Raw genomic sequence first — 24,748 nt, 5'->3', positions numbered from 1 at the left:
CCTCATTTGCAACAAAGTAATTTCAAGAATTTAAAGAAGACCTCACAGTCAAAATAGCAGAAGATAATTCGACTGTAAAAATTGATTATAAAAACCAGTAAACCAGTTGCAGTTGATTCAACTCTGACTCATGGTGGACCCCATGTGTGTCAGAGTACAAATGTGTTCCACAGGGTTTTCAATGGCTGATATTTCAGAAGTAGATTGCCAGGCCTTTCTTCCTAGGTGCCTCTGGGTAGACTTGAACCTCCAAACTTTCAGTTAGCAGCCAAGTACATTAACCATTTGCATCCTTCAGGGACTCCATAAAAAGGGGGACAATTATAGAAGCAGAGAACCTGGAAAGGAGTGATCACCTTTATTCAGATAAGAAATGGTTAGGGTTTAAAGTTACCACTACAAGCAATTATTGTTGTGATGGGGTGCTTCTGTTTTAAATGGCTCAAAAAAAAACAGGAAATAGGAGATATTGTGAATTACATCTTATTAAAAGATCCCCTGTATCAACTTGTAGCCCTGTGGTCTTTTTTCTACTGGCTGATCATTTTTAAGTAACAGTCTTGTAGCTCACGGTCTCAGGATGGGTTCTCTAGAGAAGCAAAACCAGTAAAGCATTTATACGCTTATTTATATAAATGTATAGAAAAAGAGATTTATACCAAGGAAATGGCTCATGAGGTTGTAGAGGCTGAAAAGTCCCAAGTCCGTGGGTCAGGCTTCTCCTGATGCACGCAGCCACGGGGGCTGGCAAAGCCAAGATCAGCAGGTCAGAGACCAAGGCTCTTGTTCACAGGCTGTGAAGATCGATGAACCTCAAAAGATTGGCAGGCAAGACCACAGGAAAGCTGCTAGCTCAAGTCCCAAGAACTGGAGATCAGATGAACAGGAGCCAGCTGCAGGATCCAGAAGGAGCAAAAGCCCCAAACCTTGCCAGAATATTCACTTATATTCAATACAGGCCATATGCCCAAGGAAACTCCCTTTCAACTGATTGGCTACTCACAGCAGATCCCATTATGGAGGTGATCACGTAATATCAAATTCCATTATGGAAGTAATCACACCATCCTACGACTGTCAAGTCACTGAGGATCATGGCCCCGCCAAGTTGACACACAACCTTAACCGTTACACTCACTGTAATGTTATTTAACATTTATTTAGAACATTTTCTTTTGCCCTTTCACATCTTCTGTTATTATCAAAATCTTTGAAATAGTGGTATTACAAAACCTTAAGTCACTCTTTTTTTTCTTTTACCTCCCCAGGAGTTTCACCCAATCATCTCTAAATCAATAAATTTCCCTTTCCCTTTTAAACGATAAGCTTATTATTGACCTGTCAGAGTTTTCTCTTCTCCCCTAGTGAGACTGGACAGAGTTGCGGTACCAACTATCAGCTCTGAGTGATATCCTCCCAACTACTTCCCCCTAAAAAGAAAAGAGAACTCGAAGAATTAATAAGCTAAAGGCCAGCTCTGCCACTTACTAGCTGACTGAAGAAAATCCCTTGTCTGTCACAATTTTTCTTCACCACAAAGTAAGAATACTGCTAAGACCTGCCTTTTTCATCCCTCTATGAGTAAGTTCTACAGACCCAATGGCGATGCATTGCGTTGTTTTCTTTCTTTTATGTGTCAATCCTCACCCAAACATACATTATTTTATTCTCTATTTTTTTTTATTTCAGAGTAACTGGCAGATATTGTTTATTTAAAAGAAACTAGGATATTTTATAAATCTAAGATGCTAGCATATTGTTTACCAATGACAATGAAAAAAACACTGCTAATCAAACTATGACTTAATATTTTAACAATAGTGGTGTGAATAGTCCTGTGTTAGCCTCTTCTTTCTTTCTGTCTTTAATTTTCATTGTGGTGAAATATATGTAACAAACATGTCAAACATTTTTACCTATACAATTCAGTGGCATTAACTGCATTCACAAGGGGCCCTGGTGGCACAGTGGTTAAAGTGCTTGGCTGCTAACCAAAAGGTCAGTGGTTCAAATCCACCAGCCGCTCCATGGGTAAAAAGCTCTGGTAATCTGCTCCAGTAAAGATTACAGAAACGCTATTGGGCAGTTCTACTCTGTCTTGTATGGCCACTATGGGCCGGAATCAATTCAATAGCACAACAACAACAACAAATTACATTTGCCACATTGTGCAACCCTCACCACTATCCATTCTGCCCTAGGCTTATCTTGCTTTCACATTTCTTTCATCCAGTCTAAGGAACTGAGCGATTTCTCCTGCTTTCCCTTGCATTGTTTATCATGTGATATAGAGACAATCATTTTGCCCCATCTTAGTAACTACTTCTAAAGCAGTTTCAGCTGCTTGTGGATGTGTTCTTCCCTCTTTTTGTTGCTTTACCAAAAAAAAAAAAAAAACATAAAATTGCAGTCATTTCTCTGAAAGAATAATTTGCTCAATAATCAAATTTACACCCCACTGCTGTTTCAATGTGTTTCTACATACAAAGTAGGTATTGAATCTTTTCTGAGATACCTTAAATGACAAAGACTCCATGTGTGTGATACCAACAGTGCACAGAACTCAATCGAAATGGTAGCATAGGAGCAGCTATGATCTAAACCATCCTTGCAATGTCAGGCAATGACAGCTATGCCTAACTGGTCAATAGAGGCTGTAAAAGGCAGCTCAGTTTCATAAAGGTTAAAATTTGAAAAAGTATGCATCTCGTAATCAATAAAATATGGCAGTTTTTTCTTGTGGACACTCATTCCCTACCCTTCATTAGTACTTGCAATAATGTCTTTCAGTAATATTTTGCCTTCGTCAATAATTTATACTCTGACTGATTTTTAAGATACTTTCCTCCCTCCGTTGTTGCTGTGTGTGTGTGTGTGTGTGTGCGTGTGCATGTGAGAGAGAGACAGCAGGTGTGTACCATAAAGATCTAGATATGAAAGCAAACAGTATAAACCTAAGTTTAAAATGTATACCATGATTTATAGGTCAAATCAAACAATGAAGTTCTGATTTAAAAAAAAAATCTTCCTATTAAATAAATTAAAGCAATTTAACAATAGAAATTTATAGAGATGTGTTCTGATCATAACTTAAGTTGGAAAGCAAACCTTTATTCAATAAGAATACATGTGATTACTTTTTAAAAAAACGGCTGCTGTCTAGTCAATTCCGACTCACAGTGGCCCTGTAGGACAGAGCATAACCACCCTATAGGGTTTCCAAAGCTGTAAATCTTTATGGAAGCAAACTGCCATATCTTTCTCTTGAGGAGCAGCTGGTGGGTTCAAACCCCTGACCTTTTGGTTTGCAGCTGAGCACTTAACCACTGTGCCACCAGGGCTCCTTTAGCCAATATACAATCAGATACAGTTATGATTAGTTATTTTTGAGACTACATTCTATTTAATCCACGTGGTTCATATTCTCCAATAAAATTAATTGCAAATATACCTTTAATAATCAAGGAATTTTCAGAGACTGTAGAAATGTTCACATGCTGTACATAGTAGTAAATAATTACTCTTATACTTTTTCTTGAGGATGATTATGAAAGTTCATTAATAGCAGAACAACACAAAATCAGTGAAAACATAATCAACTCCATTAAATGGAATTATCACAGATGGAACCCTATGATTTTGCCCCAAGAAGCTCTTGGCACATATGGAGTTTGGTAAGATAATTAGCCACTTTCATACTTTACACTGAAGGTTGCCTCCCACAGTTAAACTGGGGCACGAATGCCTTTGCTGTAACAAAATATCTTTGTGAATTAAGAGGGTGTCTCTACATTCCAAAAAGGGCATGTAGTCAGTAAAAATGCAGCACTTCCCAGAATTTCAGTCTGCAAATTCCTAGAAGGGTTACGATATCAAGGTCCTCTCTGCCCCCTCCAAACCCAGACTCAGTGCCGTGGAGTCGATTCCAACTCATAGTGACTCTATAGCGACCCTATAGGACAGAGTAGAACTGCCGGATAGAGTTTCCAAGGAGTGCCTGGAGGATTCAAACTGCCGACTCTTTGGTTAGCAGCCACAGCACTTAACTACTACGCCACCAGGGTTTCCCTCTGCCCTCTACGAGTCATTGTTGCTCACATTCAGAGCACAAACCATCTTGGCAATCACAGATAACACACAGTTCCTTCACCATGTGCACACACACACACACATCATATATAAAGATACAAGGATATATTAGAAATCTGAAGAGCCAGAGAAGGGGAGAGATATCAAGGGGAAATAATCTTAGGACATAGACTTTCAAAAAAATAATTTATAATTGATTTTAGAAATTTCAGTTCTTTTGTGGCCTAAGGTTCACAAAGATTTCCCTTCTGCTGCTTCACTACCTGTTGGCTCCTCTCTCTTCTTTAGCCCTTCTCTCTTCTTCTGGCTGATCCCAATCATTCCACACTCTCCTATTACTCAGATCCAATCTTGGAACCAACACTCTGGCCCTTAAGCCTCTTCTCCATCCCCAGAAGTTAGCAAAGAAACCATTCTATACAAGCAGAGCACTTTTTAAATAAAACTCTGGTATCAATTGTTAAGTGGCATTGGTGATTCGGTGACAGAATCCTCACCTTCCATGCAGGAGACCTGGGTTCCATTCCCAGACTGTGCACCTCATATGCAGCCACCACCAGTCTGTCAGTAGAGGACTGCATGTTACTACGATGCTGAATGGGTTTCAGCAGAGCTTTCAGACTGAGAAGAATTAGAAAGGAAGGTCTGGTGATCTACTTCTAAAAATCAGCAATGAAACCCTATGGATTCTAAAAGGTCTGATCCCCAACTAATCCTAGGTATGGCACAGGACCAGGCAGTGTTCCATTTCACTGTGCTCAGGGTCATCATGAGTTGGGGAGCCATCTTAATGGCAGTTAACATCAATTGTTAAACTTTTTGCTACCGTGCTACATGTAGAGAGTAGTTAGGTAGCTTATATTAGGTCACACAGCCAATGCTGTCCTACTGGTTTCAAGAAATCTTTCTGCCACATTCTTCCTTCTGCTGAAACTGAAATTCACATTTAACAATCCCAAATAAATATCGTCCTTGGGAATATCATGAACTCCTTTTACGGGCAAAATGGCTGACTGAGTTTTCAAGACTACTGAAAAACTGAGAAGCAAACTTTGCTATCTCTACTTTTACCTCATATTACCATGAAATGACTTAGTTTAGGTCAGTGAATTTTAACCTTTTATGAGTAAATGAACTCCTTGGAAAATCTGATGAAAAACGCACAAATAGGAAAATTTTGGATAAATTTCAGAAGGGGTTCAGAGCTCCCCTAAAGCATTTCCATGGGCCTGAAGTTCCGGGGGAAAGCCTGTTAATCGTGAGCTCCTTCATGTTGGAACCATGTCTCATTCAACTTTGTATTCTCTGCCCCAGAGTAGATTTCAGGAAATGTTTGCTGACTAATGCCTTTGCAATGCTGTTCCTGTGAGGCTCCCATTTTAACCTCCCTCTTCCCCATCAACTTCCAGATCCTCAACCTCTAATATGTATCCTTCTCTAAAATTTATTTGCTCAAAACTAATCTATGTAAAGAAGAATCTCTTTTCCAAAATCCACTTTCTCATAATTGTCCTTTTTCCACTCTCCCCTTCCCAAATAAAGTATACCTCCTACATTCCCAAATATTACAGTAGTGCAGGATGTAAAGACCTCCCAGCCACCAAAAAAAAAAAAAAATCCATATACATTAGTCCACAGGGATTGTCCCCTGAGAAAAAGCAAAAAGAGCTTTACAGGAACTAAAAAAGGGGCTGTGCCTTATTTTATCCAGAGGACAAACTCTTGGCAAATCTCCAGACTTGATTTATATGTCAGAAATTATACTTCAGAATGGAGATCATTATATGGAGTTACATCTTAACACTTATTTGAATTGAAAATAAAGTCAGATTTTTTCTGACAGGGTAACTTAAAAAAACTAATTTAGCAAAGAGCACTGGCTTTGCCATGTAGCATCGAAAGAGCTAAATCTGCACTTCTGAGATATGCTACAACATATATTTAAAGCATATCGCAGTATACAATATTATATTATAGGTACTGGCAACAATTTAGCTTTACACCAAAAAAAGGAACAAATGTCAACTTAAAAATTATCCAAGAGATAATGATGAATTTTTAAAATAGGGTATTTGAATAAAAATGTTTGTAGACCAATGGGTTAGAGGTGGTATGTTGGTAAAGGTAATCCAATAAATGGACCCTTACTAGCATCCACCTACAAAACCCAGAAAACAATGAAATGAAGACAATAACAGTGGATTTGAAAATCCAAGTCTCTGTTGCCATATTAGGATAACCTCTCCTCTCCTAGGCCATAAAAAATATAATCAAAAGATAAAGGTGACTACAATGCCCTTTCCAATACCATGTCCCAGACATCCTAACTAATCCTTTTGTCCTAGCTGCTGTCGAGTAGAATGCCCTCTAGACAAACCGTTCTAACAAAGTAAGGCTGTAGCAAAGCTTTTTCTTGCTGATAATTTCTCTTACATATAGCAGTAAATACTGCCTTCTCTAACCTTACTTTTGCTATCATAATTATGTGTGCCTCTCATATATATTTAATTTTCATCAAACCTGCTTTATGATTTTACCAATTTTCCAAGTGTATTTTCTAGTGAAAATTCATAATTCTTTTAACTCTCAATGGAATAGTTTTGAGATCAAGGCTTTGAAGGGCAGTTATGAAAAGTAATGGTACTTAGCATTTCCACACCACTTCTTTGTCCAATGAGCTTAGTTTCAAGTTGCACAAAAGTATAAAATACTGCTGATGTCTTGGTCTTTCACAGCTTTGAAAGAAGACTACAAGATATGAACAAACTACCTAATGGGATAATTTCATAATATAGAAATATGTAATGCCTTCCTACTTTAATTTTATTCCACTTCAGTGTGCCATTACAGTTTAACACCATCATCTATACTTTCATCCCATATATAAATCTTTGCACTTTGTCAGCCACCCTGTTTGCATGTATTGCTAGCCACTTGAAGAAGATGCTAGAATGTACTATTCACTACTAGTGCTTCTTCTGCGAATTGCCTGTTTGTATTTTTTGCTTATTTTTTTCTTTTTTTTAATATTTTCTTATTAACTTATAACAACTATTTATATTATGAATATTTAGTCTTTGATACATATGCAGCAAATATTTTCTCCTAGTCTGTCACATCATCTTTGACCTTAATGGGTGGTAGCCACCAAAGATGAAAAAATTGAAGATTTTTACCAACTTCTCCAGTCTAAAATTGATCGAACATGCAATCAGGATGTACTGGTAATTACTGGTGGTTGGAATGTGAAAGTTAGAAACAAAGAAGAAGGATCGGTAGTTGCAAACTACAGCTTTGGTAGAAATGATGCCGGAGATCGCATGATTGAATTTTGCAAGACCGATGGCTTCTTCATTGCAAATATCTTTCTTCACCAACATAAACAGCAACTATACAGTTGGACCTCGCCAGATGGAATATACAGGAATCAAACTGACTACATCTGTGGAAAGAGACCATGGAAAAGCTCGGTATCATCAGTCAGAACAAGGCAGGGGCCAACTGTGGATCAGACCATCAATTACTCAGATGCAAGTTCAAGGTAAAACCGAAGAAAATTAGAATAAGTCCACAAGAGCCAAAGAACACCCTGAATATATCCCACCTGAATTTAGAGAGCATCTCAAGGATAGATTTGACATGTTGCACACTAATGATGAAAGACCCAGACGAGCTGTGGAATAACATCAAGGACATAATACATGGAGAAAGCAAGAGGTCATTAAAAAGACAGGAGAGGAAGAAAAGACCTAACTGGATGTCAGAAGAAACTCTGAAACTTGCTCTTGAACGTCAAGTAGCTAAAGCAAAAGGAAACAATGATGAAGTAAAAGAGCTGAACAGAAGATTTCAGAGGGTGGCTTGAGGAGAAAAAGTATTATGAAGACATGTGCAAAGACCTGGAGATAGAAAACCAAAAGGGAAACATACTCAGCATTTCTCAAGCTGAAAGAACTGAACAAAAAATTTAAGCCTCAAGTTGCAATACTGAAGGATTCTATGGGGAAAATATTAAACGACACAGGAAACATCAAAAGAAGATTGAAGGAATACACAGAATCACTACACCAAAACTAATTGGTCAATGTTCAACCATTTCAAGATGTAACATATGATCAGGAACCAATGGTACTGAAAGAAAAAGTCCAAGCTGCACTGAGGACATAGGCAAAAAACAAGGCTCAAGGAACTGACAGAATACCAACTGAGATGTTTCAACAAGTGGATGCAGTGCAGGAAGTGCTCACTGGTCTATGCCAAGAAATTTGGAACACAGCTACCTGGCCAACTGACTGGAAAAGATCCATACTTACACATATTCCCAAGAAAGGTGATCCAACTGAATGTGGAAATTATTGAACAATATCATTAATATCACATGCAAGCAAAATTTTGCTGAATATCATTCAAAAGCAGCTGCAGCAGTATATCAACAGGGAACTGCCAGAAATTCAAGCTTGATTTAGAAGAGGACATGGAACCAGGGATATCATCGTTGATCTCAGATGGATCCTGGCTGAAAGTAGAGAATACCAAAAAGATGTTTACCTGTATTTTATTGACTATGCTAACGCATTTGATTGTGTGGGTCATAACAGGTTATGAATAACATTGTCAAGAATGGGAATTCCAGAACACTTATTTGTGCTCATGAGGAATCTGTACATGGATCAAGAGGCAGTCGTTTGAACAGAACAAGGGGATGCTGCACGGTTTAAAGTCAGGAAGGGTGTGTGTCAGGGTTGTAACCTTTCACCATACTTATTCAATCTGTGTGCTGAGCAAGTAATCCGAGAAGTTGACCTATATGAAGAAGAATGAGGCATCAGGACTGGAGGAAGACTCGTTAACAACCCGCGTTATAGAGAGGACACAACCTTGCTTGCTGAAAGTGAAGAGGACTTGAAGCACTTACTTATGAAGATCAAAGACCACAGCCTTCAGTATGGATTACACCTCAACATTAAGAAAAAAAAAAAATCCTCACAACTGGACCAATAAGCAACATCATGAAAACGGAGAAAAGACTGAGGTTGTGAAGGATTTCATTTTACTTCGATCCACAATTAACACCCACGGAAGCAGCAGTCAAGAAATCAAAAGATGCATTGCATTGGGCAAATCGGCTACAAGAGATCTTTTTTTTTTTAATAATTTTTATTGTGCTTTAAGTGAAAGTTTACAAATCAAGTCAGTCTCTCACACAAAAACCCATATACACCTTGCTACACACTCCCAATTACTCTCCCCCTAATGAGACAGCCTGCTCTCTCCCTCCACTCTCTCTTTTTGTGTCCTTTTCACCAGTTTCTAACCCCCTCCACCCTCTCATCTCCTCCAAGCAGGAGATGCCAACATAGTCTCAAGTGTCCACCTGATCCAAACTGCTCGCTCCTCACCAGCATCCCTCTCTAACCCATTGTCCAGTCCAATCCATGTCTGAAGAGTTGGCTTCAGGAATGGTTCCTGTCCTGGGGCAACAGAAGCTCTGGGGGCCATGACCACCGGGGTCCTTCCAGTCTCAGTCAAACCATTAAGTCTGGTCTCATGAGAATTTGGGGCCTGCATCCCACTGCTCTCCTGCTCCCTCAGGGGTTCTCTGTTGTGTTCCCTGTCAGGGCAGTCATAGGTTGTAGCTGGGCACCATCTAGTTCTTCTGGCCTCAGGATGATGTAGTCGCTGGTTCATGTGACCCTTTTTGTCTCTTGGGCTCGTAATCACCTTGTGTCTTTGGTGTTCTTCATTCTCCTTTGATCCAGGTAGGTTGAGACCAATTGATGCATCTTAGATGGCTGCTTGCTAGCGTTTAAGACCCCAGACACCACTCTTCAAAGTGGGATGCAGAATGTTTTCTTAATAGATTTTATTATGCCAATTGACTTAGATGTCCCCTGAAACCATGGTCCCCAGACCCCTGCCCCTGCTATACTGGCCTTTGAAGCATTCAGTTTATTCCAGAAACTTCTTTGCTTTTGGTTTAGTCCAATTGTGCTGACCTCCCCTGTATTGTGTGCTGTCTTTCCCTTCACCTAAAGTAGTTCTTATCTACTATCTAATTAGTGAATACCACTCTTCCACCCTCCCTCCCTCCCCTCTCTCGTAACCACAAAGGAATGTTTTCTTCTCAGTTTAAACTATCTCTCAAGTTCTTATAATAGTGGTTTTATACAATATTTGTCCTTTTGCAACTAATTTCACTCAGCATAATGCCTTCCAGGTTCCTCCATGTTATGAAATGTTTCAAAGATTCCTCACTGTTCTTTATTGATGTGTAATATTCCATTGTGTGAATATACCATAATTTATTTATCCATTCATCCATTGATGGGCACCTTGATTGCTTCCATCTTTTTGCTATTGTAAACAGTGCTGCAATAAACATGGGTGTGCATATATCTGTTTGTGTAAAGGCTTATTTCTCTAGGATATATTCCAAGGAGTGGGATTGCTGAATCATATGGTAGTTCTATTTCTAAATTTTTAAGGAAGCGCCAAATCGATTTCCAAAGTGGTTGTACCATTTGACATTCCCACCAGCAGTGTAGAAATGTTCCAATCTCTCCACAGCCTCTCCAACATTTATTATTTTGTGTTTTTTGGATTAATACCAGCCTTGTTGGAGTGAGATGAAATCTCATTGTAGTTTTGATCTGCATTTCTCTAATGGCTAATGATCATGAACATTTCCTCACATATCTGTTAGCTACCTGAATGTCTTCTTTAGCGAAGTGTCTATTCATATCTTTTGCCCATTTTTAATTCGGTTATTTGGCTTTTTGTAGTTGAGTTTTTGCAGTATCATGTAGATATTAGAGATCAGGCGCTGATCAGAAATGTCATAGCTAAAAACTTTTTCCCAGTCTGTAGGTAGTCTTTTTACTCTTTCGGTGAAGTCTTTGGATGAGCATAAGTGTTTGATTTTTAGGAGCTCCCAGCTATCTAGTTTTTCTTCTACGTCCTTTACAATGTTTTCTATATTGTTTATGCCATGTATTAGGGCTCCTAACCTTGTCCCTATTTTTTCTTCCATGATTTTTATTGTTTTAGATTTTATATTTAGGTCTTTGACCCATTTTGAGTTAGTTTTTGTGCATGGAGTGAGGTATGGGTTTTGTTTCATTTTTTTGCAGATGGATATCCAGTTATGCCAGCACCATTTGTTAAAAAGACTGCCTTTTCCCCATTTAACTGTTTTGGGGCCTTTGTCAAAAATCAACTACTCATATGTGAATGGATTTATGTCTGGATTCTCAATTCTGTTCCATTGGTCCATGTATCTGTTTTTGTACCAGTACCAGGCTGTTTTGACTACTGTGGTGGTATAATAGGTTCTAAAATCAGGTAAAGTAAGGCCTCCCACTTTGTTCTTCTTTTCAGTAATGCCTTATTTATCTGGGGCCTCTTTCCCTTCCATATGAAATTGGTGATTTGGTTCTCCATCTCATTAAAGAATTTCCTTGGGATTTGGATCGGAATTGCATTAAATGTATAGATGGCTTTTGGTAGAATAGACATTTTTATAATGTTAAGTCTTCCTATGCATGAACAAGGTATGTTCGTCCACTTATGTAAGTCTCTTTTGGTTTCTTGTAGAAGTGTACTGTAGTTTTTTTGTATAAGTCTTTTTCATCTCTGGTAAGATTTATTCCTAAGTATTTTATCTTCTTGGGGGCTACTGTAAGTGGCATTGATTTGGTGATTTCCTCCTTGATGTTTTTTCTGTTGGTGTAGAGGAATCCAACTGATTTTTGTATGTTTGTCTTGTATCCCAATACTCTGCTGAACTCTATCAGTTTCAGTAGTTTTCTGTAGGATTCCTTAGGGTTTTCTGTGTATAAGATCATGTCATCTGCAAACAGAGATACTTTTACTTCTTCCTTGCCAATCTGGATGCCCTTTATTTCTTTATCTAGCCTAATTGCTCTGGCTAGAACTTCCAGCACAATGTTGAATAAGAGTGGTGATAAAGGGCATCCTTGTCTCATTCCTGATCTCAATGGGAATGTTTTCGGGCTCTCTCCATTTAGGGTGATGTTGGCTGTTGGCTTTGTATAAATGCCCTTTATTATGTTGAGAAATTTTCCTTCTGTTCCTGTTTTGCTGAGAGTTTTTATCATGAATGAGTGTTCAACTTTGTCAAATGCCTTTTCTGCATCAATTGATAAAATCACGTGATTCTTGTCTTTTATTTTTCTGGTGGGTTACATTAATTGTTTTTCTAGTGTTGAACCATCCCTGCATACCTGGGTATGAATCTCACTTGGTCATGGTGAATTATTTTTTGATATGTTGTTGAATTTTATTGGCTAGAATTTTGTTGAGGATTTTTGCATCTACATTCATGAAGGATATAGGTCTATAATTTTCTTTTCTTGTGGTGTCTTTACCTGGTTTTGGTATCAGGGAAGAGATGTCTTTAAAGTGTTAAAAAGCAAAGATGTCACCTTGAGGGCTTAAGCGCACCTGACCCAAGCCATGGTGTTTTCAATTGCCTCATATGCATTTGAAAGCTGGACAATGAATAAGGAAGACTGAAGAAGAATTGACACCTTTGAATTGTGATGTTGGCAAAGAATATCGAATATACCATGGACTACCAAAGGAATGAACAAATCTGTCTTGGAAGATGTACAACCTGAATGCTATTTGGAAGTAAGGATGGTGAGACTGCGTCTTACGTTTTATCAGGAAGGATTGGTCCCTGAAGAAGGACATCATGCTTGGTAAAGAAGAGGGTCAGCGAAAAAGAAGACCCTCAATGAGGTGGACTGACACAGTGGCTGCAACAATGGGCTCAAGCATAGCAACAATTGTGAGAGTGGCACAGGACTGGGCAGTGTTTCATTCTATTGTGCATGGGGTCACTATGAGTCAGAACCAACTGGATGGCACCTAACAACAACAGTCTGTTACATATCTTTCAACTTATGTCCTATCAAAGTTTAGCATATTTTATGCAATAAAATTTGTAAGTCTCTTCCTTTATGGCCTCTTTTTTAAATAACATAAATGCAAATCACATAAAAAATGTGGTATCATTTTTCACCCATTAAGTTGATCAAAATTGAGAAGAGTAAAAGTACATGGTGTTGTTTTAAGTATGGGAAACAGGTAGTCTCATTCCTGGAGAGAGAGTAAATGGTACATTTGATTCCATTTCTAGATATCAATTTTTGGGAATACTTACTTTTGAACTCAAACAAGTAGTACAGTATTGTTTGTAAAGTGACACACTTGTGCTGTTCACTTGGACAGGACTTCCTCAGAAGACAAGTAGCTGAACCCAGAATGTCTTGCTATCTCATTCCTAATTTCTAGGTCCCTCTTTTCACAGAGATGGAGTCATTCTCTAGAATATAGTCCTTGGAGAAAGAGCTGCTAACTTCCTGATGGGGCTTCATCAAATAGAGGCTGACACCCAGCAAGCCTCAGAGCAGCTGCCAACATTTCTGGAATCTATACTACAGCAAGAATTTTCCATCTGTTTTCCCAAATCTGATTAAATATAATGTAATATACTGTAATGTAATATCATATACATTAGATACACATTCAAGAACATCTTGAAAATATTGCTATTTTAATGCATGCATATGCAGTAGATCGGTCAGTTCTTTGTTTTCACTTTTTATATTAATTCAGTCCACAGTTGCCAATCAGTGAGTTGGAACTGATGCCAACAAACTGGAAAGCAGTAGTAATGAGTAAGCAGGATATAGTGTTGCTTCTTAGAGCAAAACAATTGATTCTCATGTTATTTCTACCATGTCTAAGGGCAAGAAACAAAATCTCAGAGGAAGTGTGAAATGCTGTTTGGATTCCTATAATCTTGCCTAGTTTATTTACAATTCCCCCTTTCATCCTTCCTGCCTGTCCAGATGGTTTGCTTCTTTGTTTCCCAAACTGAATTATGTTCACTGCCTTTAAGATGATGAACACTTCACAAGACCTCCTCTTTAGTTTCTCTCAAACAGAAGTCATAGACTCTTACCTTTGCCGAATTATGCTGGGATTAGCTGTCACAAGGTGACTTTTGGACCCAACATCTTTAGTGTACTCACTTGATAGCGGAGGAAGATTGCATCTACAAAAACAAGAACAAACGTTTTAGAATGATTTCCATGTTCTGTTTTTTTTTTTTTTAAATCAAGTCAGTAGGAACAGTATTAATTCTAGCTCAGTTCACAAATAACTGCTTTTACCACCCTCCCTTTCAATAGACATTTGATGACTAATTAACCATCAGTATCTGAAGATGCTGTCATAAAACTAACCCTACTTTAGAAGAAAGAAAATGTTAGCTAGAGAGGTTAATGATCTATGTAAGGAAAGAGACAGTAACTAGAGTGTATTTATTCCATTCAGAGTACCTTAGAGGTAGCAGGACAGGGACTATTAGAATTGAAGCTACAGCTCAGAAGGGTCTGGTACACTAGAGGACACAGGTGTTCTCTGCATGCCCATAAATCTCAAGACACAGAAAGAAATTTTATTTGTTCAAGTTTTTCTTTCTTTTCCCAAAATCTAAATTATAATAATATATTCCTACGCTACCACCTAAATCAAGGCAAGTTTCACTTTTGTGTGTATGCCCAGTGTATCGGTTGATTACTGGTGAAGGCGTATGATTTGTGATCTAAAGTGTAATGATTTTCCACCACCCCAGTTTAACTAAGGGAAAGAGTACAGCTGATATTTTCCTGGTGATGGAAACAGCCCCCACCCCGTACCCCATGTACCAATTGCTTTGCCTAGCCATAATGTCTTATGAACATTCACTACAAAAAATATGGCCATCATAAACTCAAGTTCCGTGCCTTTCTGGTTGTGTGACATTAGGCCTCAGCTTCTCCTTTACATAAAATGAGGATAATAACTTTCCCTCTCTTACAGGATGGCTGTAAGTATTAAAAATGACTATCCAAGGCAAAACAAGCAGTCTCTATTCACCTGGAACAATAGAGAAAGAAAGTCAGAAATAGGAGGATATAGAATGTGTGGCTAATTATGTCCATGACAACTGTCTCTTTTGCCATGAAACCCGAAGAACCAGATGGTGTCCAGCTACTACTATTAGACATTTTGATCAAAGATTCCATAGAAGAATCCTGGTTAAAAGGGGAAAATGAAGAACAGAATTTCAAATTCTCATGGACTACAAAATTACTGGAGTCATAGAGGCTGGATGAACCCCTGAAACTACTGCCCTGAGATAATCTCTAAACCTTAAACCAAGAACATCCCCTAAAGTCTTCTTAAAGCTGAACAATAGTTTAGCTTAAGTAAAAAAGCATTATGCTCGTTTAAGAACTATCTATATGGGATCAAATTGACAACAGCACCTTGAAAGTTTAGATAAGAGTTTATGTTTATGAGTTTATGTTAATGAAGGAGGAACAACTCAGTAAAGAAGAGTGAGAATGTTGGCACAACTTTAAGAATGAAATTAATGTCACTAAATTGTACAAGTAGAAACTGTTGAATTGGTGTATGTTTTGCTGTGTATATTCTCAACAAGAACAAAATCAAGAAATTTTAGAAAAAAAAAATAAGCAATGTATGAAAAGTTCCTACCACAATGCCTATTGTTGTTGTTAGGTGCCATAGTGTCACTTTCAACTCATAGCGACCCTATGTACAAGAGAACGAAACACTGCTTGGTCCTGCACCATCCTCATGATCTTTGTTATGCTTGAGCCCATTGTTACAGTCACTGTGTCAATCCATCTCATTGAGGGTCTTCCTCTTTTCCGTTGACCCTCTAATTTACCAAGCATAAATGTCCTTTTCCAGGGACTGGTTCCTCCTGATTACATGTCCAAAGTAGGTGAGACAAGTCTCGCCATCCTCGCTTCTAAGGAGTATTGTGGCTGTACCTCTTTCAAGACAGATTTGTTCGTTCTTTTGGTAGTTCCTGGTATATTCAATATTCTTTACCAACATCATAATTCAAATGTGTAATTCTTCTTCAGCCTTCCTTATTCATTGCCCAGCTTTCACATGCATATGAGGTGATTAAAAACACCATGGCTTGGGTCAGGCGAACCTTAGTCCTTAAAGTGACATCTTTGCTTTTTAACACTTTAAAGAGTTCTTTTGCAGCAGATTTGCCCAATGCAAGGCACCTTTTGATTTCTTGACTGCTGTTTCCATGCATGCTGATTGTGGATTCAAATAAAATGAAATCTTTGACAACTTCAGTGTTTTCTCCGTTTATCGTGATGTTGCTTTTTCGTCCAGTTGTGAGGATTTTTGTTTTCTTTAAATTGAGGTGTAATCCACACTGAAGGCTGTGGTCTTTGATCTTCATCAGTAAGTGCTTCAAGTCCTCTTCACTTTCAGCAACAAGGTTGCATCATCTGCATAATGGAGGGTTAATGAGTCTTCCTCCAATCCTGATTCCCCGTTCTTCTTCATACAGTCCAACTTCTTGGATTAGTTGCTCAGTATACAGATTGAAGAAGTATAGTGAAAGGATACAACACTGATACACACCTTTCCTGACTTTAAACCACGTAGTATCTCCTCGTTCTATTTGAACGACTGCTTCTTGATCTATGTTCAGATTCCTCATGAGCACAATGAAGTGTTTTAGAATTCCCATTCTTTACAATATTATCCATAATTTGTTATGATCCACACAGTCAAATGCCTTTGCATAGTCAAAAAAAAAAAAAAAAAAACACAGGTAAATATCTTTCTAGTATTATCTGCTTTCAGCTAGGATCCACCTGACACCAGCAATCATATCCCTGGTTCCACATTCTCTTCTGAATCTGGCTTGGAATTTTGGCAGTTCCCTGTCAATGTACTACTGCAATCACTTTTGAATGATCCTCAGCGAAATTTTACTTGCCTGTGATATTAATGATATTGTTCGATAGTTTCCACACTCGGTTGGATCACTTTTCTTGGGAATAGGCATAAATATGGATCTCTTCCAGTCGATTGGTCAAGTAGCTATCTTCCAAATTTCTTGGCACAGACATGTGAGCACTTCCAGCACTGCATCCATTTGTTGAAACATCTGAATTGGTATTCCATCACTGGGCTTGGGCAATTCCAAGAGCCTTGTTTTTCACCAATGTCTTCAGTGTAACTTGAACTTCCTTCAGTACCATTGTTTCTTGATCATATGCTACCTCCTGAAATGGTTGAACACCAATCAATTGTTTTTGGTACAGTGATTCTGGGTATTCTTTCCATTTGTTTTGATGATTCCTGCATCTTTCAGCATTTTGCCCATAGAATCCTTCACTATTGCAACTAGAGGCTTTAATTTTTTCTTTAGTTCTTTCAGTATGAGAAATACCGAGCATGTTCTTCCCTTTTGGTTTTCTAACTCCAGGTTTTTGCACATTTCATAGAGTCATCCTTTGAAACCTTCTGTTCAGCTCTTTTACTTCATCATTTCTTCAGTTTGCTTTAACTATTCGACATTCAAGAGCAAGTTTCAGTCTCTTCTGACATTTATTTATTTATTTTTTTTTTTCTTTCTTGTCTATTTAATTATCTCTTGCTTTCTTCATCTATGATGTCCTTGATGTCATTCCACAACTCGTCTGGTCTTTGGTCATTAGTTTTCAGTGTGTCACATCTATCCTTGAGATGGTCTCTAAATTCATGTGGGATATACTCAAGGTTGTGCAATGCCTAGCAAATAGTAAAAGCCTGAAGAATCACATTCAAAAATCATATAACTAAGTATATACTTATGATTTATAAGAACTACAAATGAATCTGTAATTCCTGTTTTTTATTTCCATTAGGCTTTTTTTTTTTTCACTGTGTCTTAATGTCTCCTCTCCACCTGTATCTCTAACTTGACTTCTACCACATCTGGGATCACTGACTTGTTTTTACTTCAGCAAGCCAATGCATTGTTTATTTAGTTAAAGATATCTTACAGGTATTGAGGTCTCTGCTAGTTCCTCAACTACTAAATTTCCCCTACAAATTATTCCCCGTACCCCACTGCCATCGAGTCGATTCCGACTCACAGCAACCCTATAGGACAGAGTAGAACTGCCCCACAGAGTTTCCAAGGAGCTCCTGGTGGAATCAGACTGCTGACATTTTTGGTTAGCAGCCCTAGCTGTTAATCACTACACCACCAGGGTTTCCAAAGTATCCCCAGGGGTTGAATTGTCCATGCACCCGAACGGCTAACTAACTCAAGTTCCCTGATTTTTTCACATATTTACTCTGTGGCTCCTACCGCATCAGGGCATCTGACATAGGAACTCACTGCAGTTATTTTAGAATCTTCCTTTCATTTGTTTTTTTAGTACTAAGACACCAGAAACCCACCAGCCGCTCCGCAGAAGAAAGTTGTGACAGTCTATTTCGATAAAGATTTATAGCCTTGGAAACCCTACGAGCAGTTCTACTCTGTCCTATAGGGCCACTATGAGTCAGAATCGACTTGATGGCAGTGGGTGTGGTTTTTTGATTTTATAAGACACCAGTTCTCCTGGCAGCTAAAATTAGTCAGCTAGTCAGTGACTTTTGCTAAATGCCAGTCAAGAACACAACATAGTTGACATTGTGGGAAGTTCAGGGAAAGCCCAAGTCGAAGAGCCTGCTCTTCAAGTTTCTACAGTCTAGCAGTCACATCATGTCCCATAGGGGATCCTGGTGAGACAGGGTGCTTATGCATTAACCAGGGCCATCCAACAGGGGCGCTGATTGTGGTCTTGTGACCAAAGTGATCTTTGCAAAGATGAAAAAGGCTCCCGGGATAAAACACATGCTAGAATTTGGACATCTGCTTATTAAAGAAGCTTTTATCTTGATGGCCCTTGGTAACATTTGATAATCAGCCACGTTATGTTAAAACTGGAAATGCCGAATATTGCTAGGTAGTGCTGTCAACCTGTTTTTCCATTATTAAATGAAACAAGTCAGTTTTCATGAGTAAACACCTTGTTTTTCTGTGTGTTCCTTGTGGGCAGATCAGTATCTCATATGTCTGTCTCTCTTCATAACTCCTACAACAGAGCAAAAGCTCAAGAAAAATTTGCAAGCACTGATTGCCATATACTACAACAGAAATGCTTAAAACAACAGGGATAATACTTTACAAATGCATTTCTGGAAACTGACAACATAAAAAAAAAAAGTAAATACCTGCCTTAAGTTCTTCTAGGTAAACTTTCTCTTCAAGACCAAATAAATACCTGTGACACTTCCCTGTAGGTCTTTTCTCAGAAAAAGCACACTATAATTTTAGCTCCTCAACTCCTAAACTGATAATTACATGGATTTATGTAAAAGGCACACGTAATGCAGTCGAATTGTTTCTGATAATGTATAATTGTGTAAAATTGTTTGAAACTTTGCGTTATAGCTTGTTGGCACAATTAACAGACATTAATGGCTAAAGTGTCTTAGTAGCTGTGCTCATGATCTTAAAGGAGATGGAAAAACAGAATTTACAAGAAGGGAATATCCTTTGAATTGGGCAGTGAGGTGGGTGTGAAATGGGATTGGTGGAAAGGAATCTAGAAACAGAAAAATCATACATTTAAAATTTTACTTCTATTTGAATATGTAAAGCATGCCCACGAGAATAATTCAAATGGTACCAAAATGACGTTGCCCATACCGTGTCCCTGAGGACCCAGTTCCTCTCCAAGATGCAACCACTGTTACTTCTTTCATGAGGACTTTTCAGATACATTCTGTTCAACAACATAGCTTTTTAAAGTGTTGCTTTTGGTTAGGGTGCAAACATGAACTTTGAAAAATGTGAAATTGATTTTAAGCATTAAAAAACGTAAGCGTTTAAAAAAGTCTAAACAAAGAAAGTGATGGCATGGTTATAACCTCGTCCTAGATATTTTGGAGTCTAACCTGGCATATCATTGTGTACAGGAAAGGCTCTTTGGGAGTCTCCGCTCTCACTATATCTGGCCATGCACCCTAGGCTCAGGCATACCACCTACTTTCTAATCACAATTACTCACCAAATGTTTAATTTTGAAGATACAAATACTACCTCAGTTTTCTAGAGGTGGCCACAAAATGTGAATAAGCAACCATTTATAAATAAATCCATAAATGTTCAAATAATAACAGTAGTATAAACAACTACTACTTCCATATTGCAAACCATAAGTAAGGATTTTTTTTAAAAACTCAAATGTGTTATGAAATGGTGCTATTCTTGAAATTAAGTCAAAGGCACACGCATGCATAGCCCTAATTACGATGGTATCTTCTTTGAATTCTTTTCAATCCTCACCTCCGCCATCAGTCTATAAGCATTAAGTTTAATATTGTGCTGGACGCCCTATTCACAGGTACTCATTAATTCCAAACTTGAATATTATCTCAACACCAGATTGTACACAATGCAAACTTAAAACCACACCCATTGCCGTCGAGTCAATTCCAACTCATAGCGACCATATAGGACAGAGCAGAACTGCGCCATAGAGTTTCCAAGGAGCGCCTGGTGGATTCGAACTGCCTTTTGGTTAGCAGCCATAGCACTTAACCACTACACCAAAGGGTTTCCAATGCAAACTTAGTCTTGTTTATTTGCAATAAATATTGTCCCCCTGGATAACCTCCTCAGATGCTTAAGCCTAGTCTTCTACACGTTAGGTTTAAAAATACTTATTTTCCTAAATGTAGAGGAGTCCTGGGGGCACGGTGGTTAAGCACTTGGCTGCTAACCAAAAGGCTGTCTGTTTGAACCCACCAGCTGCTTTGTGGGAGAAAGATGTGGCAGTCTGCTTCTGTAAAGATTTATAGCCTTGGAAATCCTATGGGGCAGTTCCACTCTGTCCTATAGGGTCACTGAGTCTGAATCAACTCGATAGCAGTTGGTTTGTTTTTTTCATTTTCCTAAATGTAGTGACATACATACATGTTGTTGGTAGGTGCTGTTGAGTCAGTTCCGATTCATGGCAAACCTACGTGTTGCAAAACAGAATTGCTCCATAGGGTTTCCAAGGCTGTGACCTTTTTGGAGCAGATCCTGCACCTGTCTTTTCAGGCAACTCTGGGTGGGTTTGAACCATCAGCCTTTTGGTTAGTAGTTGAGCACAAAACTGTTTGTACCACCCAGGGACTTCACACACACACACACACATTCAGAAATAATATAACAATACATTCCTTGTACTACCTCCTACACTTTATTAAAATCACTTGATAGTTAAATCCCTTAACTTCTCTGAATCTGTAAGTACAGTATTATTCTTCCTTTCTTTCTTACACAGTTTTTAGGAAGAACAATTAAACTTATGTACAAAAGTAATTTAAACTAAAACACATTAAATGTGTTACAATTACGTAGTGCTCACAGAAAGGCTTGCAGAATTGTCTCCTCCAACCTCCTCATATAGATTAGAAAGCCCTGGCAATCTGCTTCCAAAAGGTCACAGCCTTGAAAACCTTAAGAGGCACAGTTCTACTCTGTAACACTTGGGGTCACCGTGAGTCAGTATCAACTTGATGGCAACTGGCTTTTTGGTTTCTGGTATGGCTTATATGCATCTCCAGCCCTATCTCATACCACCCTCTTCATTGCTCATGACATGTAACAACACTCAGTTTCTTTCCTACATTACAGTGTTGGAAATGGTTGGTCCTCTGCCTGAACTGAAAAGGAGAGAAGGCATAGCCCAGGCATCACTATTCCTCAGAAGTTTCTCCAAATCTCCATCATCTATTTCTGAGTTATCCTTATCATAGCACTAGCATACCTCTAGTTCATAAGTCTACGATGGAATCGGTCAACATTCCATTTCTAGACCCTGCTTAAGGCCTGATACATGGCAAGTACTCAATAAATGGATGCTGTATTGACTTGAATTCAAAAAACTATGTTTTGATTTTCTCTCTTTTCCTATTGTTTGTATATATAACAACAAAAAAAAATCAACAGAGAAGAAAACACAGTCCTACACTGGAAAAAATCTATGTTAATTCACCTCTGTGAAGAAAAGTAGGTAAAGAAGATTCTCCACTCAGCCGCAGACTTCATCCAGTGAGAGAGAATGTCTTTCAGGGATCCCAACTCTCATCCTCTGAGAGGTAACCTGGCTGTCCGAAAAATCCATGGCCTCCTGGGAAACCCTTTCAAGTACAGTCTTTACTGTCCCCTACCCAGGAATGGATTAACTATAAGCAAGGTATGCATGGGCTTACTGTGTTTACTTACTAATCTGTAGTGCACGATTTCACATGGGTTTCACTTCTGTGGTGAAATTGTGCACTACAGATGAGTAGGTAAACACAAGTAAGCCTGTGCGTACCTTGCTTATTATGTAATCCGTCCATGCCTCCCCCCACCATTATCTCAGAGATGGTTTAGTGTTCTCTTAGCTAGCTTTGCCACTTCTAGGCAATTATTTGTTTGTCCTTAAAAGCGAATACAAAACACAGCCCCCTCCCCCTTTGGTCTGTTTTATGCCCTCTGGGTGCTGTCATCCTGGGGCTTCCTGGCCACTGAGCCTTTTGGCACCTGGTTCATAGCCATCCCCATTTCAGAGGACCCCCACAGCCTAGCATCAAAGTTCCTTCACTTTCTCAGTAACAGATGTCTTTATTTTTTTTTAGCACATCTGATCACCTCCCCAGGTAGGCTCAAGCTCTGAAATCGTATGCTCCAGTGGACTATTTTGTGACTTTAGCTTATTATTCCACCTCACCCTCATCTTTACCACACCCCCCCTCCCCAGGCTCTAAATGACCCATCATTTGGTCCCTTCTTTTCTCCATCATACCTCTTGGATTCCGAGGTATGTCACTTCACATATTCTCTTTCCAGAACCTTCTGTGTTGCCATTCCCTATTCTTCTTCCCTCTCACCCAGCTAATCCCAAACTGTATCAATCTAATCATTCGCTGTCTTTTCTTCCACCTGACTGCTAAGCACATCTGTTCCAAATTGCCCATCAGGGCAGGCTGGTGCCACTACAATTTGATGATCCCTAACCCATGCTGGCAGTCCCTGAGTACTGCAAACGGTTCACACACTCAGCCAACAACTGAAAGGCTGGAGGTGCAAGTCCACCCAGAGGCTCATTGGAAGAAAGCCCGGGTGGCCTACTTCCAAAATACCAGCCCTTGGAAACCCTAGGGAGCATAGTTCTACTCTGAGACACATGGGGTTGCCATGAGTTAGAGTTGACTCACCAGCAACTGGTTACCTTGGGCTGGATATGTCTCAGCAATTCCCTTCCATGCCCCTGCAGGGGTCTTTCCTGTTTGTCACTGAACTGATGTATGCGGTATCAGTCTGCTCAGTCCCCCTATCAAGCTTTGCTGGAAATTTACTCTCCCTTGCAATTCTCCCACTCTTGCAAAGATCACATCCCTCTTCAAATTATCTTTGCTATGTTCAAATATTTTTGTAAAATATTAAGAAAAGGATGGAGAATGAAATGAATAAATTAAAATTTTATTCACAGGAGTTAGCTTTAATTAAAGAACAATTTAAAGTGTTTTAATTATTCGACTGTATAATCGAAAATAAAATCCAAGTTCTTCCACTTTTCCCTGCTGTCTTTACCCACAGCTGACTGAGTCTCTAACTCTGTCTGAGGAAAACTACCACTGAACCTTTCTTGCCTTTGCACTTTCCTGGGACATGATCTCTGGCTCCCCTTATCCCCCTCCTAAGCTCACTTATATATGGGCTTGAAGGGAAGCTAAAGAACATGGCACAGCTGATTAATCACAAGTGACTGATTTTGAAAGGCCCCAGGGCTTAGGGGAGGGGTGGAGAAATGGAGAGAACGCAGAGGCCGCGCTGTGGGTGCTCTCTCTTACCGCATGACAAAATTTGCTTCATCTATTTGACGGCCACAGCCACTCTTCTTCAGAATCCCACCATTTCCCACCACCGCACATTTCTTCAATGGCAGCTGGAATGGGGTTGCCTAGCAACAGAAAACAAGGCGGGTTTTCACTAAAGAGAACACACAACCACTGACAAAATCATTGTTTACAACAGACCCTTTGGAGCAACTTGATTGAAGACTAGGCAGAGTGAAAAGAGAGTATGTGGAAAGAAAGATGCCAAGAAGTTTATAAGGAAAAAAACCACTGTTCCTTTGGAAAAAAAAAAAAATCACTCTCTGAAATATACTTAAATATAACGATATTTTTTCTGTTCCAAATTGGCCATGCACATAGTAGATGGTGTCTGTTTGCTACAAAAAATAGAAAGATCCAAGCCAAACATAGGATTATTTTTAAAGGCATTAAACTGAGAACAAACTCAAATAAATTCTATCCCCCATTTGAATGTAACTCATTCATTCATACAATCAGCCATTCACACAACAGATGATTCTGAGCGCTTGCTACGCTAAGTGTTGAGGATACAAAGATACAGAGGTCTCAGGTCTCAGGATTCACAATTTGGGATGTGTGCAGAGAGGGGTGAGAGAATGTGAACATACATACTTATATAACGAACTCTAATTTTTTTTTTTTTTTAATATAACGCTGAAGTTGCTAGAGAAGAGGTATGTCCCAAATGCTATGAGGAATCCCATGGTGGAGGGAAGAGGCATGTCTGCCAAGTAGACTCAGGGAATTTTCCCACTTGAGATGATTCTTAACGGCTGAGTTGGATTTTGCCAGGCAGAGAAAGCAGCATTAACAAAGGCTCAGAAGGGAGACAGCAAACACTGTG

At 39.0% G+C, this 24,748-nt stretch overlaps 1 protein-coding gene across 1 annotated transcript in view; it reads right to left on the bottom strand.

The window, feature by feature from the left end:
- Nucleotides 1-24,748, bottom strand: part of ST8SIA1 (ST8 alpha-N-acetyl-neuraminide alpha-2,8-sialyltransferase 1) — a 166,305-nt gene that overhangs the window by 43,030 nt on the left and 98,527 nt on the right. The window contains exons 3-4 of the mRNA XM_003405691.4: nucleotides 23,878-23,987; nucleotides 14,081-14,173 (exon numbers count right to left, since the gene is read on the bottom strand). Of these exons, the coding sequence (XP_003405739.1) occupies nucleotides 14,081-14,173; nucleotides 23,878-23,987 (203 nt within the window). The remainder of the gene's footprint in view (nucleotides 1-14,080; nucleotides 14,174-23,877; nucleotides 23,988-24,748) is intronic.

The sequence above is a fragment of the Loxodonta africana genome, chromosome 4, assembly GCF_030014295.1.
Source record: "Loxodonta africana isolate mLoxAfr1 chromosome 4, mLoxAfr1.hap2, whole genome shotgun sequence".
Classification (NCBI taxonomy): Eukaryota; Metazoa; Chordata; class Mammalia; order Proboscidea; family Elephantidae; genus Loxodonta; species Loxodonta africana.
Note: the sequence above shows the minus strand (reverse complement) of the source record. Positions and strands in the feature narration are given on the sequence as shown.